The sequence below is a fragment of the Diuraphis noxia genome, unplaced genomic scaffold (assembly GCF_037042655.1).
Source record: "Diuraphis noxia isolate RWA-SAM2 unplaced genomic scaffold, SU_Dnox_SAM2 contig0007, whole genome shotgun sequence".
NCBI classification, from domain to species: Eukaryota; Metazoa; Arthropoda; class Insecta; order Hemiptera; family Aphididae; genus Diuraphis; species Diuraphis noxia.
In genome coordinates, this window is record NW_028301717.1 from 1762359 (window position 1) to 1786956 (window position 24598).

Below are 24598 nucleotides of genomic sequence, written 5' to 3' on the forward strand. Positions count from 1 at the left end.
GTATAAAGTATCACACCGTGGTATAATATTATCTACGATGCGGTTCCTGGTTATCATCTTGGATATCTTATCACGGGGCAGAACTGATCCCATCAGTTGTAAATAATAATAATAATAATTATTATTATCTGTGATAATATTATATCGTCTATGTAAAAATTCTATATAGGTAATAATTATTTTACAACACAGACACAGCAAAGTCGTACAATTATTGATAATGATAGCTGATACAGCGATAGTGAAATAGCGAATAGGTACTATTACTATTTACCACTTAACTTCAGTACTGAATTAGTAGTTCAGTGCGGTTCAGCGGTTGTAGTGCCAATCCCGACCGACGTCGTTGTTGCGAGTTTGTGCAGTTTACGTGTGCACAATCATAGTCATCAGTGGCGTTGTGGATTTGTGCGTCGTCGCCGTTTTGTAGAATCCGAACGACAGCGTACTAGTCGTGGTCGGCAGGTAATTACGATAAAGGAGAATATTGTGCTCGTCATAATATCCTATTTACCAACGTTGATAGTTGTTGATCATCACTTTCTCACCGACGATAAACGTTTTGGGTACCGCACTCGTCGACATGGACGGATCGACAACGAGTGAGTGTCAACGCGATGACGACCGTGATCAATACAATAACAATAATTATTAAAACGATGGAGTATCGTTACGTCAGATCGTTGTAACGATATTTTGTCGCACTGGCTGTGTGGCGATTCGGACGACTCTGAAAATGTCTACATAATCAGTATAACGTCATAATTGATCCTAAATCGTTTGCTCATGCCCAATATTACAGTTTGTTTTAGATTTTGCACCTATTGTAACATTTTTTATTTTTCTGTCCCTACAGATCCTACGAGAAAAATGTCGAAAGCCGATCAACTCCTTTCGAAGCTACCACCACCAACGATGTTGCCTAGTTTTGTTACAGATGCTCTGAATGGTAACGATGCGTGATCTTTAGTTTTTAAATTTTTCCATTCTCTTTATCACAGTTATTTCGGTTGATCTGAATAGTCATCGTATTGCATTTTTCCAACAGAGCCCAGACCTGTCCAGTCTAACCCTGTGTTGAACCCGACAGACGTGACTAGTCAAAACTTTCACACTCCAATGTTTTCGTAAGTCCACCTGAATTTCCACGTCATGGTGATCTAAATATTATGTGACTTATATTTTATTTGTTCACAGGCCTGTAATAACTAGTAAAAATGAAGAAAATATGGAATTACCCATGAGTCCTTCCAATGAAGCAGTCACTGATAAAGCAGCTAAAAGTGATCAGTCATCGAGCAAAGCTGATTTGTTTAACTGGATGAAGGGCAGTAGTTCTAGTATTTTTTCAATTGTTGCAGAAAAAGCAAAGAATTCAGTGGACGCAGTACTCACCACATTAGACCCACAAATGAAAGATACATTAAATCGTAAATAATTAAACAGTCGTTAATATTCAATTGTTTTGTTAAATCTTGTATTATTCAATTTGTATTTATATCTGTTATTTTTGTTAGCCAATACATTTGATAACACCGATATTGTTGTTGCTACTGAAAAAGAAATAGTCGTCAGTGCAGTAAGAGAAGGATTTCAAAAAGTTTTTGGAAAAGCAGTCGTCAAGTAGCCAACTTTTATATGAACTTAATTACATTTTTGTAGTTTATTTCATAAGACATTATGTGGTATCTATTTTAGAGGACTTGAAGCACCAGATCAACCATTTGCCGCACAGCTTGTCGGATTTTCTGCTGCATCCAAAGCCACAAAATATTGCATTGATTCTGTTAGATTACATGTGGTAAAAGGTCCTGTCGTCTCCTTTGAAAGATTTATTGTAGAACCAATAGAATCCAAGTAAGTTGAATTTTGCTAAAAAAACATGACAAACAACTTATGGACCATTTATTTTACCACATATAATGTTTAGCGGGAAATATGTTTGAATGAGTTACAAAACTCTTTCTCCAAAGGTCCAAAGTGTTACAATTCAATTACGGTCAATTCAAAATTATTAAGTTATATTTTTTCCCAATTAGATGGTATGAATTTGGTCTTTTGAAACTTAATGACATGGAACGAAATATAGATTTAGAAGTCTACACCCAAAGTGTGCCTGTACCAGCAGCAATTGTTGGATTGATTAGTGACGATACACCCAAAGATTATGAACACATCTCAACCGGATTCAGTATACCAGTCGCACATTTCATGGCCAGCAACTTAAAAGTAAAACCACCCTAACCAGACAGAGACTACTGCGAAGAATTACTGTGTTTTCATGTCACATATAAACGTTTTAGGTACATCCATCTGAGTGGCAAGAAGTAATGACCGGTGTGAGCCAACGATCGTCTTTGTTGGCTGCTGCAGTGTCTTTGGCCATGTCATACAAAAATGCTCTGGAATAATGACATTTTTATAGTTGAGCTCGAAACATTTATCAATTATTATTTTAATATGGTTATTAATTATTACTGTAATAAACTTTGTTATAAACTTGTATTTTTTTTCCTCCCCCGTTGGATTGTGATTTTTAATTATTTTTTACCGTACGCACGCTGTTATTTTTAGATATATATTTGTACAATATGTCTATACTTATTACTTAATTAAAAAAATCTAATTATTATTTGGCTGTTATTATACTTTCTTCATCATAGATCATATTATGAATCATTTATCCTAGTAATTAAATATAGTCTGCTCACTCATTAATTGTTGATAAAATTCAATGTCACATAAATACACTACTTAATTATTATACTCAGTGTGTATATTAATTGACATAAATTAAAATATGACAAAAGAGCATAGTAAGTAATAGCAATGACTGATTATAATAAAATGCTTATAGTTTATTGTTTGGGAACTATATGATGAATGACAGTAATAAACAATATTTAATTATTAGTCAAACACGTTACATAATTTATTAATCATTTAAATCCGTTCCTAAACACTTACACGTCTTGGCTTTATATTGCTTATTAGAAACACTTAAGAGGACTGTGATACCTGCATGTGTTGTCTCCATCTTACAAGTGCGTAACATGACACATTTAGCGCTCAGCTGAACACATTTAACTCCGATAGTTTAAAATTTAGAGTGAATTGACCTCTTATAAAGACTAAAGGTAACATTATTATCAAGGGCTTATTGTAGGCTTTTTATTGTATTTTAATTTTAAAGTGAATTGTGAGTAGGTATTTTAAGATGTATAAAAACAATTTACAATATTTTAAAATATTTTAAAATACTCATAACTTGCATTGAAATTAAAATATAATAAGAAGCCCAAGATAAAAATGTAACCATTAATTTTTCTAAGAGGTCGATTAACTTCCAAGTTTTAAACTATCGGAGTTAAACGTGAGCAGCTGACCGTAAAATGTGTTATGTTACGCACTTGTAAGACGGAGACAACACATGCAAGTATCACCAGGGGTAAAATTCTGGCCCCCCCTGAAATTTTTTCATTTTACAAAAAAATCTTATTTATCACCATTTCAAATTTTCAATACACAGAGTCGACCGTTGGTAATTTTAGATATAGATTTAAATGAAATTGTTAATTTATTATGACTAATTATATAAAAAGTGTTGGCAAATTATTTTAATTTTTTATTATGATTAAAATTATTTACTCGCGTAAAACCCTAACCGACCTAAAATCCTGCGTACAAGAACAAACAACAGATTAATAATATAAATTCAATGAATAAACGATAAATCTATCGTTGCAACAAGACTATATTATTGATAATACAATATTATAATTAGGGCTTGTGGGAGTCATAGGAGCTTAAGTAGTGAAAATATACAAAAATTGTTTTAGATATACGAACAATAAATACGTAAAATATTATGGAAAATACATTTATATAACACTTAAAACATGAGGGAAAACTGTAAGGACATTTTATTGATCTGAAAAATATAGTTAAAAATATATTCGAAAAGATAGTTGGTAAATCGTCAGAATATTAGCGCGATAGATTGAATGCGCATCGCACATTTTTCGTTAAATTAATAATATTGGACTGCCAAAATAACAATAATAATTAATTACCTCGTCGGTACATTAAAATTAATATTTTTTGTTATATATTCACTAATTATTATTATCGATATGCACCAGCCTAAGACAGACAGTAAAAGAACAATTGATTTTTTTTAGAAAATGTTAAACAATATTAATATGTATAATACCTGTGAGAAATGAGCACTACTTTTCCCATAAAATTGGCAAAGTTTAGTTTTTCTTCGACGGACATCAATAGTAAAAAATTAAATGTTTAACTGGTTAAAAAGCTTGAAAATTTAGTGATACATTCACAAAAGTTTAGCAATTTATTGTTTTTTTTTTTCTCCAAAATTTTGTTGCCAGCTATAAATCTCATACTTCTGGACTTGGTAGAATGTGGCTGACTTTTATTACACAAGTGCATCGGTGCATTTGCAATCAAGTTCCGATGAAGGAACAGTGGCGTAAACTGGGGGTCGCACGGGGTTGCATTTGCGACCTTTGAAAATATTATAGAGTTGCAAGAGTGTCTTATTGTGACCCCGAAAATCACGATTTCAGTTTTCAAAAAATTAAAATATCAATAATTATTCAATTAATTAACTAATTTCTATTTTGAGAACAAATTTTTTTTTTTGGTTTTGAATCACTGGAATTATTATTATATATTATATTATACTTTCCACATTTTCTTATAGTTTTGTTTTTTACTATTTTCTATTAATATACCTACCAATGTGTATTTATTGTGATCGACAGAGTTGAATCTCAATGGTAGCTGAATATTAATAGTGAAAACGTGTTTCACTATTTTATGTTTATAGATTAAAATTAAAATTATTTGTTTTTTTACATATTCATTTATTTTTTGACACTTGTATTTATTTCTTATTCCGCGAATGATGCAAAATTAAAAGTGTTTCAACAGCTTGCTAAAATAGACACATTTCTTGTAAAAATATCGAATCGAATATGTAAGCATCTATTTTTACTTTAAATTCATATTTTATAACTTCTGATTTGTATGATGTATTAAGTTTAAAGTAGCGGTTAAAATATATTACTGATTTACATTGTATTAAAACTACAATTTTGACAAATAAAACAATTTATATTTAATCTGTAAATTAATTTATCAGGACGTCAGGTAATATAATATTATTATTGAACAAGTTTGATACAATTAATTATTAGAGTCTAGATTTAAAAAAAACTGTTGTATTTACTGTAATATACTTCGTATATTGTTTAAGAAAATTATGCATGTTCTATTGACGGTAATTAATTATAATATACCCTATTTATATTGTATATTCATATACATACCAGTCACCAATAGATACTATATATGTTTAAGGTTAAAATAATTTTGTAGAGATTGTGTACTTTTTACTTATATTATATTTAGAACAATATAAAACTTTGTAGGAGGGTATTAGGGGCTTAGCCCCCAAAAAGTGTGTCTAACCGGGAAACTGATTGCAACCCTAACAATTTAACCCAATTTACGCCACTGCGAAGGAATATGTTGTTTTCCAAAGATAATATAGGCGATAGCTAGTAATAATTATGTAATTATAATAATATAATAACTTTTAAATTAAAACCGTATGGCTATTATATTAAAAAATAAATTGTATTTTATTATATCACACAGACTACTGCTTACACAGTTTTACCTATCTGAATATCCATATCTACTTCCAATGCTGTGGGTAAAAATAAAATAATATCGGTTTTTTTTGTCTATCCACTTACACTATAGTGCCTTTTAAACAGTAAGCTTAATGATTTTATATTTGTATTAACAAATTTCCCAAACAAAGCTACGGCTAACATATTATAAAGAATGATAAAAACATTTCTATATATTAGTGTTGTTTTCGATTTAAAACAAAATAAAAAAAAATTTTTAGTTAACAGTATGAATCCAATACACGGTCTAGAAATTCAACTTCAAACATTCATTAAAATCAACAAGTTAATCTGATTTTCAGGAAAAATTTTAAGATGTAACATAAGACCTTGTATTAATTTTTCAAAACTTTAGATATATTTTTATGGATTTCTAACTTTAATTTAAAAATTCTAATTTTAGGCGTACATAAAAAACTATTGTTAATTAACTTTTTTTTGTCAATTTAACTTAAAAAGACTTTATTCAATTTTCAACAATAATTAATAAAAACTAATACAAATTTCTTATGCTTTTAAATAGTTAATAACACAATTTTAGAAATTGTATGGAGCATTGAAAATTCTAGTTGATATATTAGTGTCTTGTAGAAAATTAGGTCATTAAAATAATAAAAGATTTTTGTTATATATGTTGGAGATAGATACTTGGTAAATATGAAATTCGTTAGTATGTTTTTTTTTATAAAATATTTCTAACTTATGTAAAATCAAGTTTTTTTTTGATCCAGTTAACAGATTTTGATCGTTTGATCATAGCCAATGATACCTACTCAAACCATTCTTTTACACTAGGTAGTATAGTGTAATTAATTATAGATAAGGTAACCATGTTTGGTGACACTTATTTTTTTAATTATAGAGAATAAGTTTGTTGTTGATTTAGAATTATTATATGCTTAAGATTTTAATAAATTGTATATTGTATAAAAACAAATCTTGAATACAGAAATACACAAAGTAATGGGCTCAATAGTTAAGTGCAGCAATGGCACACAAAAATATATTATATTATATTCATATATATATTATATATATTATATATATGAAATAAATATATTTTTATTAAGACGCACTAGAAAAAAAGGTAATTTTTGGCACATAGCATTCAAATAATTTGCCACTCCTGGTATAGTGTTATACTTCCAAGTATAACATACTTATACTAAAGTAATATAGAATATTTTAGTTTTGACAAGACACATTTTAAATTCTTACTATATTTGCAATCACAACTTCTTAGTAGAATCTAAATGAATATTGAATGAAAGATATTTTACAGGATCGATTAAACAAGGAAATAATGACTGAATATACCATTTATAGGTCTGTAAAATTTTATGTATAATTCAATGGTACTTGGAATACAAATTTAAACAACAGAGAATAAATATGCAACAAATAGTCCAAATGTGTAATTTTTTTAGATATTATATTGTAGAACAAAAGATTTATTGTTAACAAAAGTTCTATTGACCAATGAAATGCATTGTTTTGAGTAATGAGAATGAACGGAAAATTAGCAGTAGTAAGCACAACAAATTTATTGTGATGATCTTTAAAGTCCCATTTTTTTAAAAAATTTCATTGGCAAGCACAATAAGTATTATTGTTTTTATAAAAAAAAATTCATTAGTTTTAGAACAAGGCCAATGTAATATAGAGGACAATATTCAAGATATAATTTTATTAATTGTCAATTTTTTAATTTGATAATTTATCAAAAACAAAATTTCCATAAAATGTTGTGACATTACTACTGTAATTGAAACCGCACTATATTTCAGTTTGGTTCAATTATTTGTATTTTTTTTTTTACATTATTTAAGTTTTCCCATTTTTTTGTTGGTTTTTAATTATGTTTTTTATGCGCTCAATTTTTTACTCGTATAAAGTTTTTATTTTCCCACTGTATAAAAAAAAATTATGTTATTAATGAAAAAGAAATTTTTAAACAAATATTTGTATAAAATGTAATAATGAAGAAAAAGTCATGATGGGCGCGCAACTATTCTTTCTTCACTTGGGTCTGTTGTGCTTGGTGGGCTTGAAGAACAGCAACAGCCTCTTCTACTTTGTTTTTCAAAGATTCGTGATGTTCCAACATGTGAAGCAAATCTGAATTGTCGATCTCCAACAACATACCAGTGATCTTACCGGTCAATTCCGGGTACATACGCTACAATATAATATTGAATAATTATTAATTAATAATACATTCTCAAATATATAATTACAAGTATAAATTGAAATTTTACCTGAATAAGAGGGAAAAGTCTCTCTCCCAACATCTGTTTTTGATCTTCTGGCTTAGCGGTGGCCAACATTGTTGCAGTTAGTGGTTCTTGTCCATGTACATGTACAGCTGCTTGTACTGGTGCAGGGGGTTGACCAGGTTGTGCTTGTCCCATACCTTGAGCTTGACCAGGAGGATTACGCATATTAGCAGTATATTTATATCCAGAGCCTGTACCACGTGCTCCAGGAACTCGTACACTTCCAGCAGCAACAGCACCTGGCATTTGTTGTTGGGCTGCACTAATTGGTCTAGCGTTTCTATCAACCATGGCGTTTCTAGCCAATGCAGCTTGTTGACCAGCAGGTACAGGAGCTCGGGCTCCAATGTTTCGATACTGTGTGGCCATATTTGGATAACCTAAAAGATATTTTATAAATCATAAACACAAATGTTAAGAAACATATTATTATTTAGATAGTATGGTTAATTTATGTTGAAAAATCCATGACAATGGTGTATACACAAATAATTATCAAATACTATCCAAATCTAAAAGTAAAGTAAAATAAAATTGCAAAAAATACCTGCAGCAGCAGCTTGTGGTGCTCCAGCCCTAACTTGTGGTTGGGAAGCCCATCTTGGTTGTGGACGAATTTGAGTCATTTGAGTAGGTCCATAGAAACGCTGTGGCTGAGGAATAGTAGGTACAAAGTAACCACTTGAAGCACCAGGTTGATATATCTGTAATTAAAATATGATATTTTAAAATATAATTGAAATTAATTAATTACTAATCTAGAATCCAAGGCAGTAATAACTATAGTCAACTTACTGGGCCAATGGATTGCATTCTCATATTAGTATTGCGTTGTAAATATTGGGAATCTAAATGCGCTTTACGATCTTCTTTACGCTGAGCTAATGCAACATATAATGGTTTTGTACCAACAATGCGACCATTCATATCAGTTACTGCTTTAGTAGCTTCTTCCGGAGAAGAAAAACATACAAATCCAAAGCCTTTACTACGGCCATCATCCATCATCACCTAAAAATTTATTTTACTATAATTTAGTATATGAACAAAATTTGCCATGACGATAGTTTAAATCATGACTTACAGCACTACTTTTAAGAAAATTTAATAGATATCACTGTCATCAAACTTATAATTTAAATATTTACCTTAGCACTTGTAATAGTTCCAAAAACACTAAATTCTTTGCGTAAACGTTCATCATCAATTGTGTCATCCAAGTTTTTGACATACAAATTAACTCCTTGGTATCTATTCATACGTTCAATTTTGTACTGTTCGAACTTACGCTTTAATTCTTGTTGACGTTCAGCTTTCTTTTGAGCACGGCCTACATAATAGGTCTAACATATGTCGTTTTATTAACATAAATATCATAAAATAAGTTTATATTTCCAGAATAATTATACACTAACCTTTCCTTCTGGGCTTTCTTTACCGTGCAATTCAGTTACAGCTTTTTCGGCTTCTTCTGGATCTTCAAAAGCCACAAATCCAAAACCTCTAGAACTTCCATCTTCCCTGAACATGACCTAAAAATATAAAACAAATATATAAATAACTATATTGTATAAATTAATTAAAAGTATGAATTATTACCTTGAAGCTAGTAATCGATCCATATTTTTCAAACATCTCAAATAATTCTTTGTCAGTGACATTTTCATCTATATTCTTAATATAAACATTAGTGTAAAGTTTAGCTTTTTGACCCAATTCTTTTTCACGATCTTTTCTTCCAACAAATCGACCAACAAATACTTTCTTTCCATTGAGCAACATGCCATTAACTTTTTCAATGGATTGAGTGGCAGATTGTTCCATTTCAAAATGAACAAAGCCATAGCCTTTTGATTGACCAGTCTCATCTTGAGCAACCTATAAAAGTTTAAAATAAATACAATTATTTAAAAATAATAAAAATACTTAATTGTGTTGAACTGCTATTATCAAATATTTTATAGGATTTATGTTTTTAATTACAAAACATAAAATACAATTTAACTAATCTAAGGCTAATTGATCAAAAATTACTTTTAAAATGATTTATAAAAACCCTTGATTTAATAATTTTAATGAATTTATACATAAAATGATTATCATTTACCTTACAACTCAATATGTTTCCAAAGGCCGAAAATGTGTCATACATGGCTTTATTATCAATACTTCTATCCAGGTTTTTGATAAACACATTTCCTACACCAGATTTTCTAAGAGAAGGATCTCTTTGAGACCACATAATTCTCATTGGACGTCCTTTAAGAATATCGAAATTCATGGTGTCCAACGCACGTTCAGCTACAATAAAAAAAATGTCACAATATAAATTAAGTAAAAATACTACTGAGCATTGCATATTCAATAATAGGTTCTATAAATGTGTTACATAACACCAAATTATTTACTTAATATTTTTGGTACATTGACTCAGTCTCTGACAATGGAATATTAAGGTTTATGTCTTCAAAGGGAAGGGCTGAAAATGTATTTATAGTGGAGGGTTCAAGAATACTTTGATAGAAAGAAAATGTAGTAAGTTATGTATCATAAGTTTCAATAAATAAAAATATGGTCAAACTAATACAGATTTCAATGACTATTCGAAATTATCTATGCTCAACAATGATCAAGAACTTTTAGATGGCATATCAAACATGTTGCTTACAATCCCAAGTAGGTACGTAAATTTGTTTTCAGCATTATGTTTCAGACATATGATTGTCTGTATGAATTTAATCATCAAATTAATTAATAGTTATGAGTTTATGACCAAGTAAAATATATTGTAAAACATATCAGATTAATATTTACAGCATTATGTTTCAGACATATGCTTGTCTATTTGTAATCATCATTAAAAATTTAACCTTATCTAAGTAAATGTTCAATTATCAGATTATGTTTTCAGCACTATGTTTCAGGTATATGCTTGTCTCTTTGAATTTGATCATCATATAAATAATTACATCAAAGTAAATACATTGTAAAACCTATCAGATTAATATTTACAGCATTGTGTTTCAGACATATGCTTGTCTATTTGTAATCATCATTAAAAATTTAACCTTATCTAAGTAAATGTTAAAATATCAGATTTTGTTTTCAACACTATATTTCAGGTATATGCTTGTCTCTTTGAATTTAATCATCATATAAATAATTACATCAAAGTAAATACATTGTAAAACCTATCAGATTAATATTTACAGCATTGTGTTTCAGACATATGCTTGTCTATTTGTAATCATCATTAAAAATTTAACCTTATCTAAGTAAATGTTCAAATATCAGATTTTGTTTTCAACACTATATTTCAGGTATATGCTTGTCTCTTTGAATTTAATCATCATATAAATAATTACATCCAAGTAAAATATATTCTAAAACCTATCAGATTAATATTCCCAACACTATGTTTCAACTGAAAGTACTTGTTTAGGAAATTATTAAAAAATCATGGCAAATTTATTTAGATATATGCTTAGTTTGTTAAATCTATTATAAATATTAATTAATTAAGTACCTGCTTAAGTATTTTATTTTATGTTAGGTAATTACAATTCAATAACTTAATGAATTGTTTATTTATTAAATATTATCCAATATTAAATATTGTTGCTAATAATTATACCTTAATTTTACCTAACCTATAGGAATTATAATAGTAGAGCAAACATTTAAAACTTTATAATAATTTCTAAGTAATAATACTATTTAGACTGTATAAGATTATTTTATTACTAGCGCTTTTATTAATAAATTAAATAAAACTTGTTTTAATAACCAACCAGTTATCAATTCTTAAATACCTATTCATTGGTATATATTTTGAAAGTAAGTAGGTACCTAACTGAGTACATCCATTAATAAATAAAATATTATAAAAAAGAGTGCAATACCTATTAGGTTAATTAATAAAATAAATTAAATGATTTTTTTTATTATGTTCTCGAAAATAATCAAGAGTACCATATCATATCATATTTTTACGTATTTTTATGATATGAGGATGTTAACCAGCATACCTACCTACTTATTAAAAAAAATGGAAATGGAATTCATGTTAAGATAAAAAGTATTGCTATTGCATCAATGGCATAATATTCAATGTATGATAAGTATATAATACACTTTAACACACTAATAGGTACACATTTTCCATTGCAACAAATCAAATTTTTATCTGCAACAGCTACCAACGGAATTTGACTGAGACTTGAGACATTAATCAATAATTAAATTGATAAGACTAAGGGTTCTGGGTTCCTAAAAACGATGATCTAACTTATTGATCGGAAAGAGGACAGACAGTTAACGGTGTATGGCGGAATCGATTATCATTTATTAATAGGTATAATAGGTGATGTCAATAAAATATATATTATAATGTAAAGAACAAAAAAAAGGTATTCTCGATAATTTTTTTTTTATCACGCTACACCTGTAATAAAAAAAAAAAAAAAAAATGAACCATTAAAAACTCGAACGCGTACAACCCGAAGTGTTAGTTGTACATCAACAGACAGTGCCAAAAGGCATAAGCACGTGATAACTCATAAGACGGGTTTGCCGTTCCGGCGGAAACCATCCAGTCATCAATGCCGATGTTCGTTGGTAGTCACCAAGTGAACAAACGATGGCTATCAGGTGAGGGTGGGGGGAGGGATAAAAAACATGACAAACGCATGGCCACGTACAACACGAACGTACCCATTTTGACCCAACAGAATTACGTGCATCAGACCCCTTCACTAACGCTCAGCTCGTAAATGTTTAACCAGTTGAAAATCGAGAAAAAAACCATTTCACAGGTTTTGCTAACGATAAAAAAACCCACACGTGGCATTAGTAAGGGGCGGTTTTGATGGAAGGGGGGAAATTCGGAGGAAACAAAATTCGGTCTAGAGAAATCGGTCGCGTATGGTTAGCGGCCACGTTTGACGTATACACAAAAAAAAGCTCACCGTCCGCCATGTTTTGAAAGTTGACATAGGCGTATCCCAGTGATCTTCTGGTGATCATGTCACGACACACGCGGATGGACAGGACAGCACCGACCGTGCTGAATTTCTCAAACAGCATAGCTTCGGTCACGTCCGAATGCAGGTCTCCAACGTACAGCGAAGCCATTTCGTTGTTTTGGTTGCTGCGTCAAATTAAGCTTCGATGAAGTGAAAATAATAACTACGGCAAAATGTGCGCGATATACTTTTTCTTTCGGATTTTGCACGTAGACAAAATTATAATAATTTTTTTTATGTTTTATGTAATTTTTCCTTTTTTTTTTAGTTAATTTAGTTTATTTTATAATTTTTTTGGGGTTTTTTAATTTATTTGAATTAAAAAACTACACTATTCCTCATGGGTTGTGTTTCGTAGACGCGTACGACACAACCTCATGTATTGAAAAGAAAAATTGGAGAAAAAAACGAACGCACTGAGCTAACTCTACGAGATGACGCTTAGGTTTCCCGTTGACGACCCCCTCCAAACAGACGGACGAAGTTATGCGCATGCGTGCTGGTTCAGCGACCATCTGACGTAACTTCGACCAAGGTTACATTTGTCAGGCTTGCCTCCCTAACGACAAAAAATATTCGAAATCCAAATTAATTCCCACCAAAACTATGTTAAAATTTTTCATTTGTTGACTGTCATTATGAAAAATTAAATTTGTTATAAATTTATAATTGTTGTTACTTGTCATGCCATCGCAATGGAAATAATTGAAGATGTAAGCATAAACTGTATTTCAATCTGTTAAAATCTGATGAAAAATAATTCTTTATCCATCCGTTTCATCTATAAAATACTATGAGTTTGAAATACCATTACATTTATTATAAGCCAATTATTATTAGAAAAATCGATAATAACATTAAATTTTTTTGTATTACAATGATTATTACATAGAATTTCAATTATCGTAATGATGGATATTTTTTAAACTTTTAGTACTTAATATATTAAATATGTTAAAGCATTAGATATTAAGTTGTTGTCTATAAACTCCAAAATCCAAATAGCTAGATTTTTAACCTATTTTAAAACAAACTCTGAATAATCATGTTAACCTTATTTAAAGTTTATTTTATCAGAAGTAGTGTATGAAGGTAATAATGATAATAGAGTATTGCACTCAAAACAACCTAATATTCGAAATTTTATAAAATAAACGTGTGATTAATATTATTCGTTCCACAATTAGGTAAGTATTAAACTTGAAATATTACAGTTGCCCTAAACAAATAAATTAATACAAATCCAAGGAAAGACACCGTTATTAAACTAATGAATTTTCGTTAAGTTATTTTTTTTAAATTTTTACAGTAATTAAATACAAATACATTTAAAAGTATACATAAAAAGTAATCTAGCATTTCAGGTACTTCACAAAATATCAAATTTAATTCCAGCTTTGTTTTTATAATTTATTTAGTCTTAGGCATTCTTTGTTAGCGCTTGACTATAATTTCCGTAATCATTTAACCCATATCTCATATCTAATTTAAAGACACAATTTTTCAGAAATTATTAAGACGATTAGAGCATTTTGAAATATTTGAATTTAAATGAATTATTAGGTAGTTATAATGTCTACTTCAAAATTCAAGATTGTGTTACAAAATAAGTGATAAGTTTAATTTTACAAGTAAACAACAAACAATTTAATATTGAACAAAAAGGATTAAAAAAATAACGCTTTACTTATATTTTGTCAATAAATGAAGAAAATAACAATTCCCAATCACTTAAATACTTAATAGTATTAATTATCTCACAAAAATAAGAAAATACTATTTCTCAACAGTCAACCACTAGTTTCTTATATCAAGCTCCTTATTTGTTTGTAGGTAACTGGAACAGCACTCAAAATACACAAATACCTACATATTATATACTAAACAATGGTCAGTGTTTAACATCTCTACAATATAGATAGGTACGTAAAATGTACGTTTAATAAGTTTATTAAAATTATAAAAGTATAAATATTTGTATTTTATATTCATTTTATCTAAATAATGATTAGGTTAAATATTTATATTTTAGTTTTACATATTTTTTTAATGTTTGTTGGAAAAAGTACTAAGGTATACTGAAATGTGTTTTGTGACCCAATATACATTGTTTTTATATACATTTTAATTTAGCATGTTTTCATTGTTGAATCCAGGTATACTTCAGGGAGGGGGGCGTTCGCCCTGAAATTTATTTCGCCCCCCCCCCCCCCCGTGACAAATACAACTTTCTGACTTTCAACAAAATGTACTTATTTATTAAATGCACAATACTAATTTAAATATAAATAATTAGGTAATGGGTTTCTAATTTATTTTGTAATTTTTTCAATACTTATAATTTCTGAATTGCAATAAATAATAATAATAGGTAATACAATTTATAATGTGTGACAACCTTAGATTGATTTAAAAATTAAAAAAGTTTTATATAAATTTGAAATGTCTAAATTATAAATTGTAATAAGAATAACTACCTATTAATAGATATAATTCATAATACTAAAATGACGTATCACCATCCACCAATGAAAAAAAAGTGCCCCCCCCCCAGAAAAATTGTCTGCATTCAACACTGCATGTTTTGTATTTCTTTTTACATAATATAATGAATCATATTATATAATATATAATTATCTGTTCTAATAGCAATAATATATTTCATACATTTATTTATTTTAACATCGCTTACAATAACAATGAAAGATATTATACTTAACAATTAATTTGTACCTATAGATCAACAATAAACACTACCAACTCCAAGTTCCACTTGGAAGTGTCCACCATGTCTTTCTTTAAGGTACAAAATTTTAGTCGAGTTTATTTTATACAAAATAATGATTATGTAATAAAATAATATTGAATGTAATTAATTAATAACACTAATGATTTGTGAAATAACTTTGTTTTTATTCAAGAAAAATAGTTATATAATATTTCATTTATTTTTTATTTTTACCTTGTTAAGATATCTTCTATTACAACAACAATTATAATTGTTTTGACATATAAGGTCCATCTAAGTGGTAACCAAGTTTTTTATAATAGTTTCTAGTACCAACACCTAAAAAAAAGAAATATAATAATTAGTGGGCATTCGCATACAATTTTTATATAAAAGTATGAGTGTAAAAAAGACAATCGTATATTATTTTGAAGTTATCAATATGAGGAGCAAGGCATGTGATGAAGATGGGGGATGAAGCAGAGTGTTGTAAAAAGGTTCATTCAAGTGCAGCTTGGAATTGGTGACACAAAAAAATGACAATCAAGAAAACAGCATAATGCGTGAAGTGGAGAGAACATGTTAGCTATTTTGTATGATAAGAGGATGCCCTCGAGATATAAGGTAGTTTTTTTTATAAAGCAATTGCACGACCAGTCATGTTGTATGGGTTGAAATATTAGGCAGTGGAGTCTACTGTAAACTAACATAAATTACGCCATTTAATGATTTAAATATGGAAGTTTCTGATATACTGATACAGTGATACATCATAACACAAATAATAAGTTATATTTATGGTATAAATTTTAATTCATGAAATAATTAAAATTTGAAATATACACAAACCTGAAATAACAGCTATTTTGGTAGACTTGTGTTCCTCTAAAGATATTCTTTCAGCTTCTTCCATTAATAGCATACCAAATCCTTGATGCTGAAATTTGGTTGGATCTCTCGCTCGAACAGGAACTACACTACCATATACATGTAGTTCTCGTATAATTGAAACTCTTCCTTTTAATTCAGGTCTATAAATATAGTAAGCAAAATATTAATTTATAAAGTTCTAAAAACAAAATAAAATAAAAATATATTTTTACCTAAATGAATCTGTACATTTGCGCAATCTTAATAAACCAATCAAAATGTCTTGTTCGGGATCTTCATACGATAAAAATGTTTCCCATCCATTATTTGCAACATAATCTCTACGTATCAATTCAATCTAAAATAAAATTAAAAATAAAATACTAAGCAAGTACTTTTAAGTATTAACTATGTAGAATGAAGAATGCTTTAAAACAATAAAAAAAATTTCTATCAGTCTATAAATATTACATTTTTAATTTACATTATTTTTAATTTGCTAAGCACGATTATAATTTTTATGTAATAATTTATATTATGATATACTTCAAATGGGCGAATTTTATTATGTATTTCTTGAATTCCGACTTCTCTAGTTCGAACATCCCGACATTGTAAGTTAAGATCTTTCATTCTTGCTAAAGCCAGTTCTCGTAAATTCCCGTGTTCAACTCCAGATCTATGAAAAAAAAAATGTAATATGAGACAAATAATTAAAGAATCTAATAAGTAATTTTAAACAGATATTATATATTATATTATACATACGTAACTAATGGCATTGGAATATCTCTTTGAACTCTATACACACGTGTCCACGGAGGAATAAGACTTAATATATGAGCAATTAAATCTACTAATTCAGATGGTGAATAACTACGGTATCGTCCGCTACGCCACAGCTCATATAAACCAGTACCTCTCATTACAAGAGTAGGGTAAATTTTTAAACCATCAACACGAAAAGCTGGATTTTCAAAAAATTCCTGAACATTAATAAATAAAGTCAAACAATTATATAATATATTTTAACCTATTTATATAGTTAAATTATACCTTAAACTGTTGAAAGTCTCTTTCTAGATCTACATTAGGTAAATCAGGCATCATATGTGATACAATTTTAAAACCACAGTCTTTAGCAAGATTAAATGTTTCACAAACTGCTTTAACTGTATGCCCTCTGTTAGTGTCTCGTGCAACATCTTCAAACACAGATTGCACACCAATCTCTAATCGTGTACATCCATAATTTAACATGTCGGTTAAATGTCTATTCAAACAATAATCTGGTCGAGTTTCAATTGTAATCCCAATACATTTTACATTACTTCTTTCCGAGTATCTAAGTAAAAACAATAAATTAACATCAAACATTTTTCCAAAATAAAAATGTATTATAGTTTAACACATACTTGACAGCTTCTCGAACATTGGAACTGGTATGACCAGACAAAGCATCATGCAAATTCCTGATGAAATAATCTCGGTAGTCTTCAGGTAAACTCATGAAAGTACCTCCCATCACAATGAACTCAACTTTATCAACATTATGACCTAATTGTTTTAGCTATAAACAAACAATAAACATAATTTATAGTTATTAAAATTAAATATAAAACTTAAAATATGTACAGTTTAAAATTAACAATAAAAAACATTGTTTATATAGTTAAATACTTATTTGTTATCACCCCACCACCAGGTTAACCATTCATTGTACAATGATATTATTTGTATATGTATCGTTTAAACTTTCAAGTAACAATAAATAATAATAATAATGATAATAATAAACTGTTTATTAGTAGCATAGTTAATAATTTTATTAATATCTCATGTAAAATAATAAGATAGTTTTATAAAAATCATTCAATGTCACACATTTTATTTGTTTAAATGATTTGTTGTAAAAATTAAATCCTCAAATTTACTCACTGTACACATAGTGTAGATTTTAAATATTCAATAAACATTATTATTATTAAAAAAAAAAAAAGAAATTTAATGACAACATTACATTTTGAGGAAAATAACTCATTAAAATACATTTTTAATAATATTTTATAATAAACTAACGTTTGTAAGATAGGTATCCACTACCCACTTTCAATTATACAAGACTACAATATATTTACAAATAGATATACTGTCATGATTAAAACATAATGAAACAATATTTCAAATATTATAAATACTATTTAGGTACCTATTTTCCATACATTGATTATATTCTAGACTAACCTAAATGTACAATATCAAAAAAAAAACAGAGAAATATCAGTATTTTAAATTTTAGATTAGATAAAATATTGATGATGTTAAGTTGCCAAGTGACAGGGCGAAAAATTATGGGAGGGATATAACAAACTACTACTCTTATTGAAACATTTTTTTTAGTAGTGTTTGTTTAAAATTTTTATTTCACAAAAGTAAAATAAAAATAGACATAGATTACTTTGCTAATAATGTTGATGCATAAATATTGAGTATTGAACAAATAAGTAGTTTTTTAGACAATAAGACGATACATTTTTAGAGTAACCTTTTTTCATTTCATTGTACTTATGTAATCTTCTGTCATCAATGAAAAATAAACTTGTTTAATAATTAATACTTTTAATAGTTCTGCATCAACATTATTAGAAAATTATTATCTCTGAAATAAAAAAATTAAATACTAATAGTCCTGAGTGTAATAAATTGTAATAAATGAAGTGTTATATTCATTTCAAGCTTTTAACAATATTTTTTTTTTTAAAACATAAAAATTACCTAGAATAATAATTTACATATGTAACAAAATGTATAATACACACTATGATTAAATTAATGTCACAACACCTAGGTACCTGTTCAACTCTATGGCGGGTTTGTACATATGGATTGTAATGTGCTCGAATAGCTCTCATTGAAGTAGGTTCATATCCAGTATATGACTGTGTAGAATATTCAAAATCTGAATCTGGACCACCAGGACAATACACACATATATTTCCAGTCATATTTATGTGAGGACAACGATGTGGTTTACACATGACTGCAACAATTGCTACCTACATGATTGTAAATTAATGTATATGAGCATAAAAATGAAGTTTTTATTTAAATATAAGTAGGTGATTAGTAATTAAATTTCCATACTCACTCCACTAGCTGTTCTAACAGGCTTTGCTTTCAACTTTGGATACAATAATTTTTTTGCGTCATTGGGAACAGCTGAAATGATATCAACAAGCCGGGGAGATGATTTCAGTCCATATTTTGATGATATTTGAGACTTCAACTTATTCAAATTTACATCTCTGTTTTCCTTTTGTGCAATTAACAATTTTTGAATGATTTCAGCAACTGTAGAAACCATCCGTTCCTCATGGCTTAATTTGGATATGTGTTCTACAAAACAATTTTAAAAATAAAATAAAATAGAACATTCATAAAAATATATAAAATTTTTAATTTATACTATACTTTTGTGTTATTAAGAATTGGAAACTTTAATTTATTCAACTTAAACAAGTTATTATATATTTTAAATTAATATGAAGCCAATTTAATAAAATTAGTCAAATAACCAATAAAAAAACAAATTCTTTTGATACAATATTGTTGGTAGTATGAAAGTAAGCTTAACATTATGTGCCTAAGTACCTATATCTAAGTATTTAAGTTTATTTACTCACCGTCTACTTCAGACATGTTTAAATTGTAGTAATTGGCAACTTGTCAATAACAATTTACAATACATTCATTCAAATAATATTGTTGAAAATTGATTTGCTTATCCAAAGTACAAACTTATTTTTGTCTTATCCTCTTAATAATAATATTTATAGAGGTGTACTTGGTTTTGGATCTTGATGTAGTGATGCTTATGCAATCAAACAGTAGTGCAGGCAGTAGCCACTAATTAGTAAGTGTTAAATCGTAAGTTCGTAGTCAAATATTCTATATAAATACTAAGGTAATAACTATTATGATTCCATAACAGTACGCAGAACTCGTACTTTGAAAGTTTGAAATAATTACTACTGTCTACTGCATACTACAAATGAAAGGTTTCAATTTTTCAAAGAATAGATACTACCACGTGAATCGAGATAAATTGATAACAAAAAAGTTGATTTGATTATAAGGTTTATACCATGAAACAACGACCAAGTATTATTATTATCAAAGAACATGTTCTATGTTGTTAGTTTATTACCAAAAAAAAAAAACTTTAGAGAAAAAAGAAAATCCCGAGAATCGAAAACACGTAGTAATTAATAACACAGAATAATATTTCACGAATAAATTTTTTTTTTTAATAATTTCATTTATTCTGTCCTCGAATCAAGATGTCGTTCGGCAATTCGGCATCCTGTAGGTGTAACAATATCTCAGTTTGTGATTCTGTAGTGGTAAGTACCCGCGAAAATTCAAAATTATTTTAACAACCGTATATTATTATAAATCATTTTATAACATCAAAACTGACAGCACACGACTATCGAAACTATGGTGAACTAAAACGTCTAAAACCATTTGTGTCGCAGGTACGAGTGTAAGACGGAGACAACACCCGCGAGTGCGACGTCCTCATCTTAACATTCAATTATTTCAAAGTAAGAATAATTTAATCAAATTGTTTATTCAAGTGCATTTTTAATGCCTAGTAGTAGTGACGTAATTTTAGCAAAACATCAGGGGTTGCAAACATTACTCGGGATGCATAAACCAGTGGAGGCTTAGGCCCTAACATTATAAGAACAAACAATATTGTTATATTATTAAAATACATTAAAATTCTATATAGTTCTTTATATAATTATATAGATAAATGTTATAAAAAACTATCCATTTTTAATTTTTATAGTTTATAATTTTATATATATACCCTCAAACATTACTTTTATTCAATTTTTAAAGTAACATCATTTTTAATAATTATATAATATACCTAATAATTAATTATAATTGCAGCAGTTTCATCATTGTTCTCTATTTTAATGTATTTAAAATTTTAAAAAAATGATTTATACATTTACCAATTGGATATTACATATTACTGTTTTTTTCTCACTTTTGGGTACTTAATAAAATAATAACTAATACATTCATAACTCAAATTATAACATAACTCAGGGGTATTAATTAATTAATAAGTTATATCAAAAAATATAATAATTAATACAGTGTTAAGAATAACAATAGAGTTTTAAACATTGTTTAGCTTTAAACGACATTGTATTGTAGATGAGTCAAATTGTTCCATGACTTCATCGTTAATTTAACGATCTTTCTCGTTATATTTGTAAAACTCCTAATCATTTGTCATGCAAAACATATTAAATACTGTTAAACGACAATAATAACATTAACAACAAGAAAGTTCTAATCTAAAAATAAATTCACTTTTTTTGTAAATTGTAATTATTTACATTATTTTCAATTATTTTTCATTGTTGGTGTATTGATAATATTTAATATCAATTTTCAACAACATTTTTTTTTATTTCATAATTAATAAACTAAATAATTACTTACCTATTTAAGATTCTGAACGAAGTGATGAATGTATTGATTTTACAATGTGTGTTTTTTTTTTTTTTGTTTTTTTTTTTTTGTGTCTGTGTACAGCATAACTAGTCGAAATAATGCTTCGATTTCAAACTTTGGGGGTGGTTTCCGATGTAAAATTGAAGATCCTTGGTGCATTATAAAGGTCAAAAGTAAACATTTTCCAATAGTTTTCAAAAAAAATCGAGAAAAACAAAACAAAAAAAAGGCGGGTAAGTCGTGTATGTCGCTCTGCTGTACAGTAGGTTACAAGTGGGTTACTGTAATGGATGGAATTAAATTTGAATCCAATGATATTATATCATTGTATACAAAAAAACGATTCTGAGCGAAGACGGTTTATCTGTCTAGGATATATTATAGATTATTAAAAATTTTCAAATCTTAGATTTAAAAAGAAAAATTTTTATGAATTTCTAGTTTGAAATAATTTGCGAATTTTCGTGATTTTTACATATGTTGTCAAAATTCAAACTTTGAATGCTTAAAAAAAAATTGTGACTATGTATTCCTTTTATTTTGCAACTGCTATTGTAAAAATATGTTAGGAGCCTTGTATTAAATTTTCAAATCTTAGAATTAAAAAGGAAAACTTTTATGAATTTCTATCTAAGATAATTTGAACATTGCCGTAATTTTTACGTATTTAGTCAAAGTTTGAACTTTAAATGCTTATAAAAAAAATTTTGATTATCTATTTCTTTTATTTTTCAATTGCTATTGTAAAAATATATAATGAGCCTTGTATTAAATTTTCAAATCTTAGATATAAAAGGAAAATTTTTTATGAATTTCTAGCATAAAATAATTTACGAATTTTCGTGATTTTTACATAATATGTTGTAAAAATTCAAACTTTGAATGCTTATAAAAAAAAATTGTGACTAAGTATTTCTTTTATTTTTCAACTTCTATTGTAAAAATATGTTAGGAGCCTTGTATTAAATTTTCAAATCTTAGAATTAAAAAGAAAAACTTTTATGAATTTCTATCTAAGATAATTTGAACATTGCCGTAATTTTTACGTATTTAGTCAAAATTTGAACTTTAAATGCTTATAAAAAAAAATTGTGCCTACGAATTTTTAATATTTTTTAACTTCTATTGTTACAATGTGTTAGAAGCCTTGTAATAAATTTTCAAGCTTTTCTACCGAACAAATAAATTTTTATCGATATTTATAGAAAAAAAAACTAATAAAGTTGAAAAATTAAAATGTCAGTAAACAGCTCAAAACAAATCTAAATATTTTGAAAATTTTATCAAATATATAACACGCCTATATAAACATTCAGTCAAAATTTCAAGTATCTGTGGTAATTTGTTTTAGAGTTACACCAAAATAAGGAAATCGCTAAAAGTGAAAATCCAATGTTGTAAAAATTTAAATTTCAAATGCTCATAAAAATTTAATTTGAATTTCAGGTGGAATTTTTATTTGTGATAAAGATTGAAAAAATTGTAAGGAATCTTGTATTAAATTTTTAAATCTTAGATTTAAAAAGAACATTTTTTATGAATTTCTAGCTTAAAATAATTTGTGAATTTTCGTGATTTTTACATATTTTGTAAAAATTCAAACTTTGAATGCTTATAAAAAAAAATTGTGACTATGAATTTCTTTTAATTTTCAACTGCTATTGTAACAATATGTTAAGAGCCTTGTATTTAATTTTCAAGCTTTTCTACCCAACAAATAAATTTTTATCGATATTAATTTTAAAAAAACTAATAATGATCGAAAATTTGAAATGCCTATGAATAGTTCAACTTAAGTAGAATTTTTTTGAAAATTGCATGGTGGATAGAATATACTTATATAAACATTAGGTGAAAATTGCATGTATCTATGGCCATTTGTTTTAAAGTTACATCAAAAACCAAAATCGATTTTGTCGAAAAATGAGTGTGCGTAAAATTTCCCGTTTTTCCCTTAATTTTTAGTTTGTTTTTCTCAATTATTTAGAAAAGTATTAAGAATTTTTTACTTTTGACCCCCCAAAGTACCAACTAGATTCACTTTCTGATCGAACGAGGTACTGAAGTCAAAAATCGAAGCATTTTTACTGCCCCAAAACGTGATGACACACAAAAAAAAAAAAATCACACATCATGGTAAAATCAATACATTCATCGCTCCGCTCAGAATCTAAAATGACAGAAAAACGGGAATTTTTACGCAAAATCAGTTTTCGACCAAATCGATTTTTTTATATATGGTTGTAATTCAAAAACTAATCACTTTAAATACTTGAAATTTTCACCAAATGTTTATGTTAGTGTTATCTATATACGGTTTAATTTTCAAAATTTTTTTACTTTTTTTGAGTTATTTATACACCACTGAAATGTTTTTTGAGAATTTTTTTTTGAAGTGTCGGTAAAAATTTTGGACGACCAAAAAAACTTGAAAAT

At 27.8% G+C, this 24598-nt stretch overlaps 3 protein-coding genes across 5 annotated transcripts; 1 reads left to right on the forward strand and 2 right to left on the reverse strand.

Annotated features, from left to right (window-relative positions):
• Positions 1–210: 210 nt before the first annotated feature.
• Positions 211–2632, forward strand: LOC107164726 (protein PRRC1-like). 3 transcript variants are annotated; one of them, XM_015512654.2, is made up of 9 exons: positions 211–465; positions 527–602; positions 857–949; positions 1049–1127; positions 1198–1430; positions 1518–1623; positions 1699–1857; positions 2040–2229; positions 2304–2632. In XM_015512654.2, the coding sequence occupies exons 2-9, from the start codon at positions 584–586 to the stop codon at positions 2409–2411; spliced, it is 987 nt and encodes a 328-aa protein (XP_015368140.1). In that variant the 5' UTR covers positions 211–465; positions 527–583; the 3' UTR covers positions 2412–2632. The 3 variants fall into 3 exon arrangements, with proteins under 3 accessions (XP_015368140.1, XP_089086506.1, XP_089086507.1); XM_089230380.1 differs by having other exon boundaries at positions 211–602; XM_089230381.1 differs by lacking the exon at positions 527–602.
• Positions 2633–7042: 4410 nt separating this feature from the next.
• On the reverse strand, positions 7043–13386 carry LOC107164736 (polyadenylate-binding protein-like). The gene is made up of 9 exons (XM_015512670.2): positions 12967–13386; positions 10107–10300; positions 9599–9877; positions 9415–9531; positions 9148–9342; positions 8795–9010; positions 8547–8703; positions 7982–8379; positions 7043–7902 (listed from the first exon to the last, which is right to left on the reverse strand). Exons 1-9 carry the CDS (start codon positions 13130–13132, stop codon positions 7732–7734), a joined length of 1893 nt encoding a protein of 630 aa, XP_015368156.1. The 5' UTR covers positions 13133–13386; the 3' UTR covers positions 7043–7731.
• Positions 13387–15915: 2529 nt separating this feature from the next.
• Positions 15916–21413, reverse strand: LOC149054382 (elongator complex protein 3-like). Its single transcript, XM_089230237.1, has 10 exons — positions 20305–21413; positions 19770–20017; positions 19474–19677; positions 18037–18191; positions 17678–17966; positions 17390–17607; positions 17168–17300; positions 16855–16979; positions 16601–16782; positions 15916–16090 (listed from the first exon to the last, which is right to left on the reverse strand). Exons 1-10 carry the CDS (start codon positions 20318–20320, stop codon positions 16017–16019), a joined length of 1644 nt encoding a protein of 547 aa, XP_089086363.1. The 5' UTR covers positions 20321–21413; the 3' UTR covers positions 15916–16016.
• Between the last annotated feature and the right edge of the window lie 3185 nt (positions 21414–24598).